General features: G+C 51.0%; 1 protein-coding gene and 1 long non-coding RNA gene across 3 annotated transcripts in view; one reads left to right on the top strand and one right to left on the bottom strand.

Annotated features, from left to right (window-relative positions):
- Positions 1-21,232, top strand: part of TMEM178B (transmembrane protein 178B) — a 360,053-nt gene that overhangs the window by 315,059 nt on the left and 23,762 nt on the right. The window contains exons 3-4 of one of the 2 annotated variants that reach the window (XM_045495902.1): positions 7,937-8,074; positions 16,322-17,287. In XM_045495902.1, coding sequence (XP_045351858.1) covers positions 7,937-8,074; positions 16,322-16,404 — 221 coding nt within the window. In that variant the 3' untranslated portion in view covers positions 16,405-17,287. Of the gene's footprint in view, positions 1-7,936; positions 8,075-16,321; positions 17,288-21,232 lie in introns of those variants that run through there. The other variant, XM_045495901.1, reaches the window with a different exon arrangement.
- Positions 3,345-6,673, bottom strand: LOC123606971. Its single transcript, XR_006716589.1, has 3 exons — positions 5,798-6,673; positions 5,522-5,699; positions 3,345-4,331 (listed from the first exon to the last, which is right to left on the bottom strand). It is a non-coding gene; the product is annotated as an uncharacterized LOC123606971 (long non-coding RNA).

The raw sequence follows: 21,232 nt of genomic DNA on the forward strand, positions 1-21,232 counted from the left end.
GGAAGAGCCCAGGCACCGAACACCAGCGTTTGCTGAAGTGTCCCATGCGTTTGCTTGTTGGCGACACCTTTGGGGATGAGGAGGAGCTTGCCAGGCGGAGTGTGGGGGCAGCAGCCACACTGGCAGAGAGTGCTGTGCCCTCAGGGAAAGGGGGGAAAGCACCAGGCTTCTCTGGCACTCAGACCGCTGGGTTTCGAGCCCAGGGGGCCTTGGAGAAAGACAGAGATGCAGGGACAGACAGAGGGCAGTTCTGAAGGGCCTTTCAGGGATCGGAGCAAGTCAAACCTGAGAGCTATTTTGTTTTCACGTAAAAATTACTTTTTATTATTTGTTTTTTAAGTGTGGCTTTGAGAGAGAGAGAGAGGGTGAGCAGGGGAGGGGCAGAGAGAGAGGAAGAGAGAGGGAATCCCAGGCAGGCTCCGCACCAGCAGTACAGAGCCCGACGTGGGGTTCCAACCCACAAACCATGAGATCACGACATGAGCCGAAATCAAGAGTTGGACGGAAGTGTAACCAACTGAGCCAGCCAGGCGCACCTCCCCCCAAAGTATTCTTTAAATATAACAACATTATGCCGAGTCAACTTATACTCTAAGAGAAAACTGTAGGCAAAGTCCCCCATTAGCCACTTCTGTTTTGATTTTCATTACCTCTACAGCAGAGTTGTGGTCTAGCCTGTGTCTGTCCCTTCCAGTCAGCCAAGTGCTCACTGGGACAGCCCCGGGTTCAAACACCCTCCAGGGCCAGCAGCACCCCGCTGTGAGCTGCCGCAGCCCTCCCGCTATTTGGTCCATGCTCTGGGGTGGATGCCTATCAGTATTAATAAAAAAGAAAAATAGGGGCTCCTGGTCGGCTCAGCCCGTTAAGCCTCCAACCTCGGCTCAGGTCATGATCTCACGGCTCGTGGGTTTGAGCCCCGAATCAGGCTCTGCACTGACAGCTCAGAACCTGGAGCCTGCTTCCAATTCTGTGTCTCCCTCTCGTGCTCTGCCCCTCCCCTGCTCACTGTCTCACTCTCTCTCAAAAATAAACAAACATTGAAAAAAATCTTTTATTTGTTTTTTTATTTTCTTTTAATGAAGAAAACAGAAAAGAAAATGAAAGCCTTCCCCTCAGCTTTTCTAGGTACCTTAGAGGCATAAGAACAGATTACAGGAGGCTGTTCCCTCTGGGTACCCAGTGTTTAACTAGGGGCTAACCCCAACTTGTTACTCGGCCCATTTTATGCTTCCATACCACAAATGCAAGAGACCGGGAGCATGAAAAGTGGGAGCCACTCTCAGTGACGTCCGTCTCCATTCACACCTGTGTAGCTCTAGCATTGTGCCAGGTACTATTCTAAGCAGTTGACACATATTAGCTGATTTAATCCTCTTAAAAACCCTTTAAAGCAAGTTCTGTCCTAACCTCCACTCACAAATGTGGAGACCGCGATCCAGAGACAGAGGCTAACTGCTCAAGCTCGCACGGCCAGAATGTGGCAGGATAGTATTTGGAACCAGGCAGCCTGGTTCCCAGAATCCGTGCTTCCCTCCCCAGCTGTCACATCTCTGTGTGGCTACGCAGAGCCAGACCCCCACTTCAGAGATGGTTGCTGTGCCGTAATTGGTTCCTGGAATATTCCTTCTCATTTGAATCCATTTGTCCTGAGTTAATCCCACGGCTGGCATGTTCATTGCCAAGTCTCTATCTCTGTCTCTGTCTCTCTCTCTCCCTCCACCCCCTCCCTCCCTCTCTTTCTTGCCCCCCCTACCTCTCTCTCTTCCCAGACTGATCCCTTGGGGCAAAAACACTTGAGTTTTGGCCTCACCATCTTGCTCTACCTTCCAGTTCCTGTGACCTTAAACCCCAAGGGACTGATGAATTCGTAAATGGATGACTAGCCACCCACCCTCTTCCACCCTTGCAGCCAGGGCGATGTGCTCATATCCTATCATGCAGAAGGCAGAGCTTCCAGCAAAGAAGGCTAAACAAACCCATGTGGCCCGCAGAGGACCGTGGCCTTGCTGCTCACTCCACACCATGGTCCCTGGAGCCATTAATAGAGTGTCCCCGCCCTCCCCCCCCCCCTCCACTCTACCATCCCTGAGGGTCAGACGCATACTTACCCTCACCATTTCTTTTTTTTTTTAATGAGGAAAAAAATTACAATCATCATCGTTTTTCTGTCTTTAAAGAGCAAATAGAAAGAGATGCAGAGCCCATATATATTTTCCTTCTCTAAGTGGTATTTATTTAAATGCAGATATCCTGGTTTCCCGTGTAGAGTTGCGAGCAATACCTTTCAATTTAAATGTTAATAGGGGTGTAAAACTTCAAAATCAAAATTTTTCTGTGAGGGAGAACTGCTTTTTCTGGTTCTGTTTAATGGTTCTCCTGGCCTTTCGTCCTCCACCCTCCCTCATTATCTACCCCCTTCTGCCCAGCCTTTGCACTGCACAGAACTAAATTCCTTCTCTAAAAAGTTTAGAATGCACCTTTCTCATTTCAAAACTTAGAACGCGAAACATTAGGGTCACTGAATACAGATGATGGGCTCAAACCCAAAAGGATTCGTGAGATGATTTTTCTTTTGTCTCCGCTTTGGCTGGCAGAGTCCAACTCATCATCCCGGGTTCTTTAAGGGGATTTATTCTTAGACCAGCTTCGCATAATATTTTAACGAGGCTTCAGATACCCGAGTGAGGTGTGTCCCCTTTTCTTTCTTTTCTAAGAAGGCAGGAAGAAATGGGGAACGAAATACAAGCTACGTAAGTACCTGGGTGCAGGGTACTGCTTTGGGACAGTGAGCAGTCACGGAGAATAAAAAAGACAGTTTCTTCCTCCCCAGGAGATAAAATTGGCACATAGGGTAGTGCAGATGGGCAGGAAGGGGGCCGTCTTCTGCACGTGGGTCGTTCCACAGGCAGAGTGGTCCTCGGGATTTACTCAAGCGCAAACAGAAAGCAACCAAGGTAAAGACAGTGGAAGTCATGAGTGTTGCCTTTAAGTTGAGGTACTGTAAGCTTAATTCCCTTCCTAAGGACCTCATGGACCGAATTTTGCATATGAATGTGATGACCGACTTCATCTTCCTTTTCTTTATTTTCTGGTTCCTTCATTTTCTCATTAATTATTTTTTTTTTTTCAATGTTTATTTATTTTTGGGACAGAGAGAGACAGAGCATGAACGGGGGAGGGGCAGAGAGAGAGGGAGACACAGAATCGGAAACAGGCTCCAGGCTCTGAGCCATCAGCCCAGAGCCCGACGCGGGGCTCGAACTCACAGACCGCGAGATCGTGACCTGGCTGAAGTCGGACGCTTAACCGACTGCGCCACCCAGGCGCCCCCTCTCATTAATTATTTTTATCCTGGTTACACTGTGCGTGTGTTAAAAGCCTCCTCGAGTCTTTTTCTTAGGAACATGATAGGATTGGTAATACATAAGTTGGAATTGATTTTATAATAAAAATTTCAGTGACTTTGATTCTGTTATTTTAAGGTGCTGTATTCTCCAGATAGTTCTTTTCGATGGACTCCTTCCTGTTCTTATTTCATGGAGGCCAAATACGTTTCATGTCTTGCCTCTCTGGGAATATTAATAATAATTTTGAGTTATTGCCTCTTCTCTGTGCAGCTCGTTTCCTAAAGTTCCTTTGCTCCCAGGTTATACGTACGTGGTTGGTGCTGGGTCGGCAGGTGACCCTGCCAAAGCTGTCTGGAAGCACCGAGTGGGTGGCGGGCTTGTCCGTGGGACGCTCCCTTGCACAGTGGTCAGAGGGGCTTCCTGTCGGGCTCCTCCAGTGCTGAGTGTCTATCTAGGTCTTTCCTTTTGGGCTGGTCATCCCTGGAGAGACCTCTCCCAGCCCCCAGGCTGGACGGCAGAGGCCAGGCAGTCAGCTTCCGGGAGCTGAGGAGAAGGGGGCTAGGGTCCCAAGGGCAAGGATACAACATTCTGTATGTGAATGGTCACTTCATCACCTATGTGGAATGGCCCTCACCGAGCCTGTCAACCGCCAGTGCTAAGCACCCCCACTCCAGGGAAAGAGAAGGGGAGGGGGGTCCCCTAGTGTCGCAGAGTGGATGAGGGATCGAGGGATCTAGTTCCATCTCAGACAACTTCCACCAAATCCTGCTTTTATTTATGTTCCTCCCCTGTGGGTAACTAACTGATCCAAAGGAACCTGTGGGTGTCAGTTCACGAGACTTTGGGGAACTCCGAGGTTGGTTTTCTGCTTCAACGCTACTGCCTCCAGTTTGGCTCCAGGAAAGTGCACCATCCGCCAGCTTTGCTGCTTCCAGTCCTGTGTGTTGTCATTTCTCCTCTTTTCCCATCCATGTGGATTCCCATCTTTGAAAAAAAAAAAAAAATCCCAGACCTATAGTTCTCCCTTTATTTGGGAGGAAGAAATGCTCAGTATGTTCTTTAACTGCATTATTAATTTTCTTTTCCCACACAGCTCACTCTTCCTTTATTTCACTGGTTTGTCAATGAATTCTTTAACTTCTTTAGGAGCACCTGGGTGGCTCAATAGGTTGAGCATCTGACTTGTGATTTTGGCTCAGGTCACCATCTCAGGTTCCTGGCATCGAGCCCCACATGGGTCTCTGTGCTGACAGCTTGGAGCCTGCTTGGGATTCTCTCTCTCTCTCCCTCTCTCTCTCTCTCTCTCTCTCTCTCTCCCCCCTCCCCCTCCCTCTCCCTCTCCCTCTCTCTCTCCCTCTCTCTCCCTCTCTCCCTCCCTCCCTCTCCCTCTCCCTCCCTCCCTCTCCCTCTCCCTCCCTCCCTCTCCCTCTCCCTCTCCCTCTCCCTCTCCCTCTCCTTCTCCCCCTCTCTCCCTCTCTCTCCCTCTCTCTCCCTCTCTCTCCCTCTCTCTCCCTCTCTCTCCCTCTCTCTCCCTCTCTCTCCCCCTCTCTCACTCTCTCTCTCTCTCTCTCTCTCCCTCCTACCTTCCCTCCCCTGCTCACTCTCTCAAAATAAATAAACAAACTTTGGATTTTGCTTTCCTTGTCTGTAAAATAGGACTATTTCTTGTCCTGTGTTTGCAAGTTGTTGATGCAGCTGCCCTGAATTACCACGTGGGTCTGAGAACGAAATAACCAAACACACGTGCACGGCTCTGGCAAAATCAGACTCACGGGGTGACGGTAAAAATCCTCCTGGTCGGTGAAAATACTCAGGCCCGACCTCTGGTCTTCATCCTGCTTTTCCAGATCAGCAGCTTAGCACGGGCCCTCGGCTTTGGCTGACAGAGTGCACCTAATCCGTGCTAGAGGGCCACGGCCCCTCCTGGGCCTGGGACACAGATGACTGTTACCTGTCTCTGGACTTTTACAAGAGAAATGATTTTCCTGTGTCCCTGCCGTTGTGCCTTTTCCTGTAAGTTAAACACTTTGCTTTCCTCCACCAACCATGATGGCCTTCCCTATTTCTCTGATTCGCATTTCCTTTTCCTGCCCAGACCAGTTTTCTGTCTCTGGCCCGGGGGGGGGGGGGGGGGGGGGGGGGGGGGGGGGGGGGCGGGGGGGGGGACACCTTACCGGACACATCGTCCACTTAATCCTCCAGGCAATCTCCCGTGGATCTGCAGGGGCTGAGGCTCAGTAAGGCTTCTCCATGAGCAAGGCCAAGTGCAGTGGGAGGGGCCAGGTGGTTTCAGCAGTGCTGTCCATCTCTGATGTTGCCAAAGGAACCAAGATCTTAGAAGCCCTTCATGCACTGAAAAGGGGCATAGAGTGAAATTTCCTGATCTGTTTAAGGGGGTGTAAGCCTACTTTAATCCAAAAATACCCCGAGCTCTCCTCTGCCGCTCTCACCACCTCCTTGCCCTTGACCACAGTGGAGAGTGGATGCAGCACTTCTGGGAGTCCGTCCAAGTGGACTCACACATCAAGGGATGCTCTTCTCCACCTAGGAGGCAGCTCTGGCCTGGCTCACGCGAGGGTCTGGGGTGGCGCCTGAGGAAGAAGGGCTGAGACAGGTGGCAGGACGACCAGGGCAGTTAGATCACGGGGTACGAGGTGGTGCCTGTGCAGCTGGCAAGACTGTGCCTCCCTCCTCACCTCAAGCTGGCTATGGGTGCCCGCGCACCAAGCGGGGAGCCGGCTCGGGAAGCGGGGTGCACGTCTGAGTGTCGCGATCGAGTGATGCCCTCCGTGCAGCTTCCTCGGACACCGTGGTGATCGGAGCCATCTGTAGTGTGGCATGATGATGAGGCATTGCTGGCAGTTCACATACGTGACAGGAACGGGCATTACTTCTACCCGGTGCGGCAGGCATTCCGGGTCGGGGCAGGGGAGGACAGAGGGGGACGGGTAGAGCAGGAACGTGCTCCGTGGGTGGATTTCTGCCTCTGCAACAGGGTCCTGTCCTGCCCCTTGTGAGAGCTGCTTTCCTTTGCCCCTCCCTCCCGCCTCCAGCCAGCCTCCTGGGGGTGCTGCCAGGGTCTCATCCTCCGTGTCAGGTCAGGGAGCATGGACCAAATCCCTCTTCCGAGGGGAGAAGGCCAGGGTTTCTCTAGCCTGACTGTGCCAGGATCTGCCGTAGCTCCCAATGGGGGTGACTGGAGTCACAGAGGAACAGAGCGGGCAGGGCGCCCTCGCGGTGCATGGAGACCTGCCAGGCATTTGTAGGCATGAGGCGAGATCACCCTGTGCTTCCACGGGTGCGGATGAGGTTAGCTGTCAGGTGCCCTCACTTCCACTCCCAGTCTCCCCTCCCTGAGAGGGAGGAGTGCCCATGGGGCCCTCCAGGCTGTCCTGGCAAGCCCCGGGGCAGAGGCTGGGCAGATGGCTTGCTCCTGTTTGGAGCCCCATTGCTGGGGCTGGGGCTGGGGCTGGGGCTGGGGCTGGGGCTGGGGCTGGGGCTGGCAGATGGGCTTTGCACAAACTGCAGAGGTAGGCAGGGAGCGGCAGGCTGGCAAGGCTGGGGCAGGGTGGAGGGAGTCAAGGACTAGCAGCGAGGAGGTAAGGAGGAGGAGGGAGGTAAGAAGGCTGGACGCCAGGGAGGGAGCATGAGGCTGGTGGGGATGCCCTGGAGGGCAGTGGAGAGAGCCAGGAGGAAGCCGCACCTAGCAAGAGGCTGACATGTGACAGTATCTCTGCCCTCTCCCTTCCACTACCAACACCGCCTTTCCAGACGGCCCTCCTCGCTGTACCCGCATCGGCTTTGGGCGGTGGGGTCAGCGAGGCGTGGAACGGGGAAAGGCCGGACCTAGAAAGCTGGGCTGACCTGGGGTCCACAGGAGCTGAAGAGGCCTGCTCAGGGGCTCGGTCTGGGAGCAGCAAGTTTGGCTCTCCGCCCTGCAGCCCCACGTGCGGGGAAAGCTGAGCCCCTGCCAGCTGGCTTAGAGGGAAGGAACAGGACACCGCCAGCAGCTTCCTCCTCGCACTGGACCTCCTGGAGAGCCCCGTCAGCCCTGGAGGGAAGAGAGGGAGCACTCAGCCCATCTGCCGAGCCCCCGCCCTCCACTAAAGGCCCGTTTCTTCCTGAGAGGTGAATGATGCTGTGGTTAGCACCTAGGAGCCATCCGGATCTGGGTTTGATGCCTTGTTCTGGTACTCAGTAGCCGTAAGGCTTTCAGCAGTTGACTCCGTTTTTCAAATAAGGATAAAGGCAGCTCCTGTTGCAGGCCGTTGGGCCCGATGCTTGGGAACGACAGCGCTGCACCTGGCACAAAGGTGCATAAGAAATGACGCCGATTGGGACGGCAGTCTCTCCTTGTGCCTGCCAGCCAAACTGTCCTGGCATGCTTTTCGCACCTGAGGAGAGTTACCGCCAGGGGCCCTCTCTCCTGTACAAAAGAAGCTCAGTTGTGCAAACTTGTCTGAAAAGGGTATGTTGCCTTCCCGCCCCTGCAGTGTGCCACCCTCTGCCTTTTTACCCGGGGCCGGGATGCACCTTGACTGCGAGTTCTAGGTTCCGATGCTAACTGTTGCCCACTTGCTTCCCCACAGACCTGCGCAGGATGACCGCCGGCTTCATGGGCATGGCGGTGGCCATCATCCTCTTCGGCTGGATCATCGGCGTGCTGGGCTGCTGCTGGGACCGGGGCCTTATGCAGTATGTAGCAGGGCTTCTCTTCCTCATGGGAGGTAAGGCCTCAGGCTTGGGGAGCTGCTGGGGAGCCAAGGTCCTGGCTCCTGGGATTCTGGGAGAATGGCTAGGGGACACGCATTCATTCATTCATCAGACATGTTTTGAGCTCCTTTTAGCCATCCGTCGCTGTGCCAGCTTCTGGGGATGCAAACGCTGATAAGATCTGGTCCTCAGCTCTCGAGGGGCTGACCGCCTGGTGTGGGAGACTGTGAGGTTATGGCCCTGAAAGAGAGGTATCAGACTGGGGGTGGGCGTGAACTCAGAAAATGCTCAGGCCTTTTATGCAGATATTGGACTTTGGGATGGGAAGCAGGTGCTATTTGGGTAGTTCCTGTTGAAAAGCCCATCCTCACCTTTGATTTACGAGTCCTAAATTCTGCTACCATTTCCAGATAAGGCACTCTAAGGGTTGTGGGACCAGGCTAGACCTTTGTCATATCTGTCTCCCTTACTCTCTGCTAGTGTCATGGCCATTGAACTGATCCAGTGTCCTTATAAAGGATTATAGATCCAGAGAACTGTATGGCTATGCAGGAGTAGGTTCCAGTCCATGGAAAGCAAAGTCAGTCCATGCTCTGCATGCGCCTGTCTTCCCTGACGTCTCAGTCCAGACCTGAGGTTAACCGTCGGATACATTCCTCACGGTCTACTCCGCAAGAAGCGGATTGATGCGCCGTGTGGAGCTAGGTGGAGGGGGAGCTGAGCTTGAATAGCCGGAATTAGACACATTTATGGGAAGAAAGGAAAGTGAGTCCTACAGATGGAAACGATGTCAGCTAGACTTTAGGCACCCCATGCTTATGACCAGCTCAAGTTCCCTTTGTGAAGGGCCTGACTCCGGGTTTCTGAGCAGAGATGGCAGGTGAAGGACGGGGTCAGCCTGGGGAAGGGTAATGGCCGTCCCTCTGGGTGCACGGAGAGATGTCTGGGGCTGGTGAGCTATCGGTTGGGAGAGGGGGAGAATTGCAGGGTTCGTCTTGGGGCCTGACAGTTTGCCCTTTTACCACTGAAGCACAGCCATTCTGAGCCAAAGACAAGACAGGGCTTTCCAGGGTGCCCCAGGCTGACGGAACCCTCTGCCCCCAGAGTCCGATGTCCCGTGCTTGCAGTCATGAGGGAGGGAGGGAGGGGGATCCCTAGCAGTCCCTACACCCCTTCTTCTGGTCTCCCATGGAGACAGGCCCGCAAGACCTGCCGGTCCTTTTTCCGTGCCTCATGTCCTCAGTTGAAGCAGGGGTCGGGCTCAGCCCCTGGCCTCCGCACTCCTTTTTCGCCACAGCGGAGACCTTTTTGTGTCCACCTTCCAGTCAAAATCTCCCACGGACCCTGAAATGTAAAAAGATAAAAGCAGAGTGGCCCTGTTTGTAGTGAGTGTTCTCTCTAAGACGCTTTTGGTTATACAGAGATAGGCTCCAGTAAAACAGGGCTTTTCTAAGGCTCTAGAAAGGTCTCCTAGGAATCGGAGAAGAGCTGAGCAAACAGGCCGCAGGCAGGGCAGGAATCCTGGAGCTCTAGGCGCTGACACTGTTTCATCCCCACCCTTCTGAGTTGTTCCCAGCCCCTTCTGCACGCACTGCCTGCTCTCCAGGCCAGGCGCACAGCCCACGTCCTGTGTGACTGTGCCGCGCCTCCAGGACTCTGGTGACCTCCTTCCCTGCGGCTCAAGTCAGCTTCTAGACACAGAGACAGAGACAGAGAGAGAGAGAGGTAATGTGATTAGCCCGTTTATCCTCTCTGGCCAGGTCACACACCATTGGTCAGGCAGTAAACGGGCCAGAACTGAGTGACCATGGCTGGGCCAACAGCTGTGACCAGGGTGGGGTCAGGGGCACTTCCTGCTCCCCTGAGACATAGGTGAGAACTCTCCCAGGAGAAGGTGTAAGGGCAGAAGGAGGGGTGCCTGGAACCCTGCCCACAACTAGCAAGCCCGGGGCTCTGGAGAAGACAGTCTGAAAGCTTGGAATGATGAGGAATCAGAGGAATCCCTCAGAGTGGATGAGTGAGCGCAGTGCTCACCTTGTGTTCTCAGTCACTGCACATTCCAATCGCCTGAAAAGCCCTTAAAAACACTGATGCTGGGCCCTCACCGCAGAGCAGTCCAAGCAGGACTTCTGGGGGTGATCCTCATGTGCAAGCAGGGCGAGAGCCTGAGGAATAGCTGAACTTTCAAGCTCTCTCCGCTTGTAAAATGTTATGCTTCTAGGGATGAGCCAATTGGCCAAGACCTCTCACGATTTGTTTTCTTTCTTCCCTCCACTCCCGCACCTCTGTGACTGTTTCTCAAAGCCTTAGGCGGCAAGAGATGGGCAGGTGCCACGACAGGGCTTCAGTTATTCCTGTGGAGACCTAGCCGAGCCCTGGTTACTGAGGGGCTCAGCGAAATGTGCCTTCTAGGACACGCGCTATATTTTTTTATTACGGCAAAATCATAGTTCATGATAAAATGTTAGCATCAAGAAGAGCTTCGGGGAAGTTGCTGTTCTAAGAGCTGTTTCTTGCCGACTGGGACACCGCCCTGGCTGGAGTTAACCCGTTCCCTCCAGCCTGGAGCTTCGTTCGCTGGGTCCATAAGTAGGGCTGTGCCCTCCCACAAGAGGCTAGGGAGAGAAGTGGTGTCCACACACGTCGTGGGCACCATCGGGCCAGGCTCCCATGGAGGAGAACAAGGACAAAGCCACGAAGAGCTGATCCCTTGAACAGTGAGCTTTTGGGGAAGCTGAAGCTCCCAAGGGTGGGAGAACACTCTCTTCTGCCTCAAGCTAGCGTCCTTTCCAACTAGGCCAGACACAGCCGTGGGGGGCCAGATGCCCAGAGCAGCTGCCATCTCCTGACCCCGTGAATTTGGCTCGGTTAGGAGCTGGAGAGGGAGCCGACTGAGGAACAGACGCGGTCCTTCCCTGATCCCTGCTCAGCAGAGAGATCTACTAGAGAGGCCCGGGTGTCAACCCCGAAAGATGCTTTGGCCTATAGAACCCCGTGTGTCAAAGAGCCCTTTCAGCACCAAACCCTCCCAGCACCTGACCCGTCCCTGGCCCCTGGGAATCAACCTTCTAGGATTAGGCTGTTGAGGTGCTTGGAGAGTCCACTACAGTGACAGCCACGTCATGGATATGGCAAAACAATCAGTCACTCGGACTCCGGGTATTTGTGGCAAAAAGGTCTCACAGCCCTAGCTTTCCCCCAGATTGGCATTCCAGGCATCTGTACTGAGCACGGGCTGGTGCCCCAAGGATTAGATTGAGTGACAACAACAGCTGGTGGGGACTAACGGCAGCATTTGGGCTGGTGCTGGCCAGGCAAGGGCGTGGTGAACAGGTGGAAGAAGAAGGGTCAGCAAGAATGAAAAAGGTAAATTTGGAGTCAAGAGTCCAAGATGGAATTTTACCTGATATTAGTTGAAACTACCAGGGCCAAAAAAAAAAAAAAAAAAAAAAAAAAGCAGAATTCCATTAACCTCTTCTCTGTTCCAACGCGAAGGAGGATGGTCCATCCTGGGCCCGACTCTCTTCCAGATTTAACTAGTTCCTGGTTAAACAGAGGGTACCCCGCACCTTGGGAAACAACTAGCAACAAATTGTTTAATTAACACTCAGCGCAGAGGAGGCAATTAATTAAGTAGGGCGAATTAGTCGGGCCGGGGGCTGGGGGCAGTGGGTGGGATCCAGTATCCCCTTTGCCAGAGCCTCCGGGAGAGAATCTGGCCCGGCATGGCACGGCACCAACTGGGTGCAAGAAACTGCCAGAGCCGCGTGTCTTGATGAGTCATCAGTGGTATTCAGAATCACAGGAACAAGATGACACGGGGAAAAGACAGCGCGGTGGGGGAGCCTGGGGCGGCTACGGTTCCTTGTAATTCACCCACTGGGCACCCTCAGAGCCACCGCAGGGCCCACATCCACAAGACGAGTGTGAACTTCCAGCCCACACCCCACCCCCGCCACACGCCCTCTCACACACTCCTGCGGGACATCCGCCCTCTCCACCGCCACTCAGGTCCAAGCCTCTGTGAGCTTTTTGCTAATCCTGGAGCCTCCTATCTAGATGCCGTGATGCCACCCTGGCACCCAACAATCAGTCCTTCACAGAGTTAACATAATGCTTTTAAAACTGTGAGTCAGGTATGTCACTTATCTGCCACCAGTGCTCCAAAGGCTTCTTCTAGTCAAAGTGAAAATAAAATCCAAAATCTTTACCCTTTTTCAAAAGCAGTCTTGGCCAGCTTGGGCTGCTGTAACAAAATACCAGAGATTGGATGGCTTACAAACAACAGAAATTTATTTCTTCCTGTTCTGGAGGCTGGGAAGTCCACGATCAATGTGCTGGCACATTCTGCATCTGGTGAGAAGCACTTTCTGGTTCACAGGCTGGCGCCTGCCTGCTGTGTCCTCAGGTGGTGGAAGGAGCCGGGGGGCTCCGTGGGGCCTCTTGCATGAGACTGCTGATCCCAGTCCTGAGGACACCACCCTTGTGACCTAATCATGTCCCCAAATCGCCGCCTCCTAATTCTATCACCTCAGGGGTAATATCTCCACATATGAATCCTAGGGGCAACCAGACATTCTGTCCTTAATGGAAGTCCCATGTCATCTGGCTCATACTATCCCCCCAGCCCTCCCTTGCCTGCTTTCAGGTCAGTCCAGCCGCCCGGCTGCCTTTCCTGGAGCACACAGGGCTTCGCTGCAAGGCCCTGGGCTGGCTGCCGCCTTTGCTCACGGCGTCCCCCCTGCACGGGCCTCCTGGCTGGCTCCTTCCTCGGACTCAGACTCCAGCTTAAAAGTCACCCCAAGAAGGGGCTTCCTTGACCGCCCAAATTCATGGCACCACCTTAGTCACTCTCTACATTTTCATTAATTCATCTTTCTACGGCACACTCAGGGCTTTCTGAAATGTTTGTTGTTGTGTCGTGGTTTCAGTTTTTTTGTTTGTTTTTTAGCAGCTTAAAGCAAACATGTATTGTCTCACAGGTTTTACAGATCAGAATTTCAAGCACAGTTTAATTGGGCTCTCGGCTCTGGGACTCACAAAATGGCAGTCAAGGTGTCTGTAGCAGGGGCTCTGGTCTCCTCTGAGCCCAGGGTCCTCTTCCAGGGTTCACAGTGTTGTGGGCGGGATTCATTTCCCTGCAGCTACAGAATTCTAGGAAGCTCGCATATTCGGGGCCAGCAGGAGAGAGGCCCGGACTTCCTCCCTCTCAGACCTTCAGATCCCCTTTTTTGTTTTAATAGATCCATGTTTTAGATTTATAATTTTAGATTTACAGAAAAATGGAGCAGACAGTAAAGAGAGCTCCCATATTACCCTCTGCCCCTGCGCATGGTTTCCATTACTATTAACATCTTGCATTAGCATAGTCTGTTATAATTAATAAATATTGATAAATTATTATTAACGGATGTCCACAGTTTATTCAGACTCTCTATGTTTTTACCTGATATCTATCCGTCTAGTTGTCACATCTCCTTAGGCTCCCTGGGGCTGGAGTTATTTCTCAGACTGTCCTTGTTTTAATGACCTCAGCAATTCCGCAGAGCGCTGCCCATCCATAGAGCAGTCTGGCTCCTCTGCTGGAACTTGCCTGATTTTTGTGTGTGATTAGGGAGGAAAAAGGGCAGAGGTCAAGTGTCATTCCATCACATCGTGTTACAAGTACAACCTGCCCACGTGATTCATGACACTGCCTCTGATCACCCGGTTGAAGTCGTGTGTGTGGGTTTCTCTACTGCAGAGTTACTCTCTTTTCCCTCTGTCCATACTCTTCTCTTTGGAAGGACGTCACCAGGCACAGCCCATCCCTGAGGACTGGGGAGTTCGACTCCCTCACCTTTAGGGCGGAGTATCTACTTAAGTTATTTGGAATTCTCCTATAAGGGAGATTTGCCTCTCTTCCCCACTTGAAAATTTTTTTAATTTAAAAAAATTTTTTAAATATTTGTTTGTTTTTGAGAAAGAGACAGAGAGTGAGTGGGGGAGGGGCAGAGAAAGAGGGAGACACAGAATCCGAAGCAGGCTCCAGGCTCCAAGATGTCAGCACAGAGCCCGATGCAGGGCTTGAACCCACACACTGTGAGATCATGACCTGAGCCGAAGTCGGACGCTTAACTGACTGAGCCACCCAAGCGTCCCTCTCTTTTCCATTTATAAATTGATTCAGTCATTTGTTTATATCAGTGTGGACTTGTGGATATTAATTTTTTACTTTGGTTTATAATCCAATTCTAGATTTGTTTTCGTGCCCCAGCTTCAGCTTTGGCCATTGGGAACTCTTTCAGGTGGCCCTGTGCCTCTTTGACATCGATGTGGGTTTTGGTTATTGTTTTGTTTTGAGGGGGTTTTCGAGCCCCTGTTACTTTTTGGCATACCACAAGGTACTCCAGGCTCATGTATGTTTCCTGACCTAGGATGAGCCATTTCTCCAAGGAGCCCTGGTTCCTTTTATTGGACAATGGTGTTAGACACCAAGATCTGGGCCCTAGGTGTCTGCAGTGTGTTTGTTCATTGCCTCTCTCCCCCACTTAACATGTAAGCTCCAGAACCTTGTCCACCTTGTTCTCTAAGGTATCCCCCAAGTTGAGAACAGTGTCTGCACTCTCAAATATCTTTTGAATGCATGCATTGCAAAAATGAATTGTGTGTAACAGAGAGAAAGTATTTTGTCTCAGTGGAACAGCTATCCTTGAAAAAGTACGCTGCCTTATTTTCTGTTCCTGGTCTAATCTGCTCCCCCTCTGTGGGATTCCTTATCCTCTTTCTCTCTTTATTTGAACAGTCCCAAGGTCTCTATACTTCTGTTATAAAATGTCTTAAATTCCCTTTGGAAGTAGGATATGAATTGTACATGAATTCATGAAGCGCTTTGTCTTTAATGGGGGCTCAAGAGTGCCAAGAATGGACGGAACTTTAGAGACCATCCACTGTGATCCACCATCTGTGTCTCTAGATCAGAGTAGTTGTGTCATTTGTCCCAGGCCCCCCAGCTAGCGAACTGCAGCACTGGAGCCAGAGCTGGCCTGTGACAGAAGTTCATCCTGCTACGTGGGCTTTCGGCTCTGTGTTGAAGGTCCACATGACCCCAGGCCCCACACCCATCTTCCCACCCTGGCACGGCTCCAGGCTGTGCTTCTACACAGGTTCCAGTCCCAGAATCTCACTCCATTCCCTTTCTTTTCTTCTTTTCTCAAAGCACAAAGGGGCATCTGGAGGAGATCATGGCCAGAATGGAGGGCACAGGTGGTAATGGGAAAAGGAAATCATTAAAGGTCCTTTCCCTACCACCTGTGACCAGTGTGGCCTTTTCTACCTTCCCAGTCAGTCAAGGGGAGCGAAGAAAATGCCCTGAAGGAGCTCAAGCTATCAAGTTTGAGTGATTGCAGTGGTTCGCACACCAACGAGGCCAGATGTCACCCCTTCCACTAGGCTCACCGGAAAGTGGTTCAGCTGTACAGTTAACCCCCAGATACTCCTCTTCTGATAGACAAAAACCTTGATAAAGGCCCAGCAATTCTGAGAACTGACAAGCCTAAAATGGAAAGTCTGAGGCAATAGGTGTTTTTTCTGGGGGACTATGACCATTAGGTGATGACGTGATTTGGGAAATGCCCACAAGGTACAACAGCATCCAGGGCTCCCATCAGCCTCTCCCCACTGTCACTCCTAGTTCCAGCACTACTTAGAAACGTGGCTAGGACTGCATCTCTATAAGTCCCAGAGGCACCGTGCCTCCAACTTCATGACCGTGGGTTATTACTTCATGACTCATGGGTAAGAAGAGGGAGACCATATAAATTAGATATTCTGAGTTGGAGGAGAGAGTAAATTCAATAACTCAATGACTTACCATGCTGCAAAGCTTATAAAACCCTCAGTAAACGGTAGCTGTTACTGTTATATGTATGCCCTAAGTGAAGTCCATTCTAATAGGCAGAGAAGTATCTATAATCTACTGTGACCAAACAAGGGCATAAAACCCATCTACTTACCCTGTGAAACTGCTTTTATAGGTTCATGTGAGATTTCACTAGATCATCACAACTTTCTTCTTGGCTTTTTGTCTTACAACATTTCCTATAAAATCCTGAGCAGAGATTCACAAACTACTTCAACCCTGGAATAAATCTTGCCTTTTGGAAGGTGCATATATGAATATTTATTAGCATTTGATAATTACATTCACAACAAAGACATTTGAGGGAGGAGACACATTGCCAGGGGGATTAAGAAATAACCTACACATTTACCTAATGTAGAACGAGTGGCCAGGATCAATCATTCCAGCAACCCAGGCAACAGAAGGGCTTCACTTTCACCTGAAGAACTGGAACAGATCTGAAGGAGTTCCAGCTGGAAAAAAATCTGAAGGAGTTCTGTCCTTGCCACCCAAGGGGACCTGCCTCCATTATAGATTTGCACTTCAGAGGAGACTAGTAAGCAGCCTTGGTCCTGTAAACCCAAGTCTGGTCAGTAAAGGCCGTACCAGGATGCCTACAACCTGCCCACCAAACACTCAGCAAAGCCACGGTGCTACATAGTCTCCAGAACCGGGGGAAGCTTTGTCATTAAATTCCCAGAAGGGAATGCTAAGACAGAAAGCAGACCCTAGAAGGAGGTGGAAAGTAGGGTGGACGGTGAAGGTATCTATGAGATCTCATGCGAGGAACCAACCTTCGTCTCTTGGATGTCCCTGTGCACACGTGACCGTGAGCTACCTTCCTTCCATTCCCCGCCACCTAACTAAAGTTTTCTTTGTTCAGGAAGTAGAATCATGCAACTAAAAGGGAAAATTATAGTTTTGTCATGAAAAACTAGTCCAGGACTAACGGAGCCTTGGACTGGCCTTGTGACTTACGAAAGTTACTTAACCACCTTTCATGTATTGCTTCAACTTTCTCATCTGTAAAGAGGACTAATGATGGTACCTACCAGAAGCATAGCAGTTGTGAGAATTCTAGAGTTCACTCACGTGAAGGGCCTAGGACAATTCCTAGTGCTGTTCTCAAAAAAATTTTGAGATATTATTGTTTTAGCTACTTTTTTTTTAAACAGCCACCTTCAATGACACACTGCTCTGAACAGTCTTATCCCATCACTGCCAACGCCATGCAGAGACACGTTCCATGGGATGATAAAGATGAAATTGCTTGAACAGATCATGCCTCTCTGGTTAATGACCACCTTACTTACTCAGTCAATAAATTTTGATTGCCTTTGTGACAGACACTGTTTATGGACTTGGACTAGAGTGGGGAATAAGGCAAAGTCCTCATGGAGTTTACATTCTTGTTGGAGCGACAGATAAGCAAGTACTGTAAGTATATAATATGTTGCCAGACGACGGGACATTTCTGTAGAGAAAAAGAAAGCTGGGAGGGAGGAAGGGAGTGATGGGGCATTGCTGTAGACGAAGGGGCAGTGGGTAGGCAGAAGGCCTCTCAAGCCTTCACTGGAAGTCTTCCTCTTCCATTGAATGGAAGTCTTCCTGGAAAGACTTGGTGGATCAGTCCTTGCAAACAGCACAGAAGATGCAAGGGACTTGGGATATGGAAATGAGCCTGGTGGGTCCAAGGAAGTTAAGCAAGAGGACAGTTGTAACAGGAACCGAGTGAGATGGAGGTATTCCCTCAAACAGAGCAGATGTAGGGCCTTGGAGGCAATGCTAATGGGTTTGAAGATCGAGGGGGCATCATCCCTCATTCTGGCCTTCCTTCTATTTCACAGATTGCCCTGGGGGTTCTCCCCTAGGCGATCACTTGATACTACGTGGCTTTTATCAGTGAGGTGGCTTCCTTCTGGGGTGCTGATAGCTAGAGCTTCTTCAACTTCCCGTGGCAGTTCCTGTGAGCGGGGCATGATGTCTGTGCCCCAGGGTGGCCAGGTAAAGTAGGGGGACTGTCACATGCCCCTGAAAATGTTGCATTGTCACACATCTGGAAGCATCCCCTTCCCCCCACTCCCGCAACCAGGACCAGCTGTATAATTTGTGGGGCCTGATGCAAAATGAAAACGTGGACTCCTTATTTAAGCATTACAAATTTCAAGATGGTGACAGCAGAGCATTAAAACAAGCACATAACTATGTGGGCTGCATGCCCAGGAAGCCAGCTCTGCCTCCATCACTGTCCCACACTCACCCTCCCTGAGACCCGGGCATGGCAACCCTTTGCTTCAGGGGCTCCAGAAGGTCTTGAGAAGTCAGGTCTTTCCTCTCTTCTGCTTACAGTACCTTGTTTTCCCTAACTCAGGCCAATTCTGCTTTGCTTAAAATCACCCCTGTTCTTTGATGACCAAATAATCACATAAACATGTACTCCCCTTTCCTTAATCAAAAGCTGGCTCCCCAAGCATTGCCCACACAACTAGCATTGCCGCTGGTAAGACTAAGCTGAGTTTGTTGCTTACTGCAGTAGGGGACAACGGCACCTTGCAAAACTGGGAGGGTCTCAGAGCGGGAAGGTAAGGTCAGAATTTATTGAGAATTAGAAGTTTGCTTGAAGGCCATTATTTCAGTGCAGGTGTTTGATTGAGATTGGTTGAAAACACTGATGATGTCTAGAATTGATGGAAACAGCAGGGTTGAAAAAACCTTAAGAGCCCACACTGTCAATGTTTAGTGGAAGTTGATGGATCTTTTGTGAAGTTCCTGTAATGAATAATCAAAACCAGTCAGTTACGGGGGTGCCTGGGTGACTCAGTCGGTTGAGCTTCCAACTTCGGCTCAGGTCGATCTTGCAGTTCATGAGTTCCAGCCCCGTGTCGGGTTCACTGCTATCAGGACAGAGCCTGCTTCAGATCCTCTGTCCCCCTCTCTGCCCCTCCCCTGCTCGTGCTTGCTCGCTCTCTCAAAAGTAAACATTTTTTTAAAAATGTAAAAGGGCATCTGGGTGGCTCAGCCAGTTAAGTGTCCGACTTCAGCTCAGGTCATGATCTCGCGGTCCGTGAGTTCGAGCCCCGCATCGGGCTCTGTGCTGACAGCTCAGAGCCTGGAGCCTGCTTGTGTCTCCCTCTCTCTCCGCCCCTTACGTGCTTGCTCACTTGCTCTTCCTCTCTCTCTCTCTGTCTCTGAAAAATAAATAAGACATTAAAAAAAAATTTTTTTTTTAATCCTATGCGGGCAGGACAGACCCAGAAGTGTAAAGGACACAAGGGAATATAGCAAAGTTGGGTTACTCTAGACAGTAAGGCATGGTTTTGGTTCAGTGTCTAGGCTGAGTATGGGGTGGGCGATTGGGGGTCTCACTCAGAATGAGTGATTTCTCTTCAGCCTGGTGCCTTCCTGACTGGCCTGCCTCTGCTGACACAGACATGCTCAGACATGTCTGAGTTATCCAATGGGTATAGTCCAGAGTCAGGTAAGGAGACTGATGTCCTAAGGTCTTCTCCTATCATGGTAAGAAGACCCTGTTTTTCCTGGGGTAGAAATAATCACATTGCTGCCCTGAATTGGGGGTCTTTGCTTGCAGACAATGGACTGTTACCAGAATGGGATGGGGGAAGGGCAGGCGGGAGAAGAGAGAGAGGGCAGGGTCGCTGGAAGACCATCTCTATTACTGAGGTGGCATGGGGGTGGGGTGGGGGGAGGGTTGTTGAGAAAGAACAGATTTCTCCAACAGCCTTTTCAGTGGAAACAGAAAGACCCAGAATGTGGTGGTGACTTCACAGTGCTTGATTGCCATGGAAACTTAGGTAATTTCTAAAGCAGCTTCAAAAGCTGCCATCCCTATGGCTCTTCTAGGATGTTCTTACAGAGGTATGCAAGCTTCAGAGAAAGGGAACTTGTCAGGCAAGCCTCTGGCTCTTGAAATGAATCATAAATCAAAGAAAAATGCTGGTTCCTGAAATAAACGGAGAGACCCCTCCTAGTGGGCATAAAAGCTGCTCCTGGGGAAACAAAAGGGAGGAGCAGATATAAATGAGGAATTTCCTCTCTCCTGCCCTGGGGGGTTAAGGACAGGTGAGAAGCTGCAGCAGAAATAGCCAGACCCAAGAAAGGGAGGAGGGGAGCTCTGTCCCCCGCCAGGTATCTTGTCACCCCCACTACTTGGATGGCTGAAATGCACTGTGTGAACACAGGAGTTAGGGTCCCCATGCTCTCTGGGTACCCAAAAGCTGACTTGACCTGGCCTGGATCAGTGAGCTGGGGGGCAGGGCGGGCAGGCACACCTGTGAACCCAGGGCAGCGTGCCCCTTGTGGATGGGATGGGGAGGGGCTTGACAAGCCTGGACTGTTCAGCTCTCTGCACCTTAGCGGGGGCTGGCGATGGCCTAGGGCGTACCAATGGGAAAGTGATTCCAGAAAGGCCCTAAAGCATTACTCTGGAAAGGGTTTATGAAGATGGCCCCAGAGAGGGTAAAGGAATCCTTTCCATCCTAACAGAACTTGGGCTTTGGGGGGGGACAGGTGGGTAATGATGTGCATTTTATTCCCAAGTATAAAATAATTGGAGAATGAGGGCCTGTGTGAAGCTGTGCTACCTCCCAGACATTCTGGAAGTCTCCTGATTTCAAATACACTTTCCTGTTATCAGATCCTGTCCCATACCACATGTCTTGACTTGGGCTTTGAAAAATACCCTCTCCCTATCTATAGAAGCCATCAGAGGATCAAGGGTGTCCAAGATGTGGCTGTGAAAGAGGGGAGCCCATTGCCACATTAATGAACCATTAGAACCCGTTCAGTGTGAATTATTCATTAAATAAACAACCAGTTGTTAAGTACCCGCTAAGTACTAGGGTTCTAGGCACTGTGGATGATAAAACAAAACTCAGTGTCTTGGGGTTGCTCACAACCTTCGAGAAGAATCAGACACCTAGGCCAATTAGTGTAATAATAGAGCTGTTTTCCTTTTAATGACAGACACCTTTAAATTGAAAAATGTTAAAAACAAAAGAATTCTGTGTCTGGATTTTCGGCAGCGAAGAAGACAAGGAGACTCCAATCTATCCATCCAGCTTCTTAGGGAAGAGGTGCTGGCCACACAGAAAAGGGCAGAAAGGGGGTCACTTATGAGTTGGGTGACACTTGCAGTTCACGGAGCCCCAAAGGGAGGGGATGGTCTCAGTGGACCTTCAAACCACCTTCAGAGGCAGGTGGAAGAGGCAGACCGGGGAAGGGAAGAGCTCACATTTCAGAGCATCTCTGCCATATCCTCGGTAGATCTTGT

This window comes from Leopardus geoffroyi, chromosome A2 (genome assembly GCF_018350155.1).
Source record: "Leopardus geoffroyi isolate Oge1 chromosome A2, O.geoffroyi_Oge1_pat1.0, whole genome shotgun sequence".
NCBI classification, from domain to species: Eukaryota; Metazoa; Chordata; class Mammalia; order Carnivora; family Felidae; genus Leopardus; species Leopardus geoffroyi.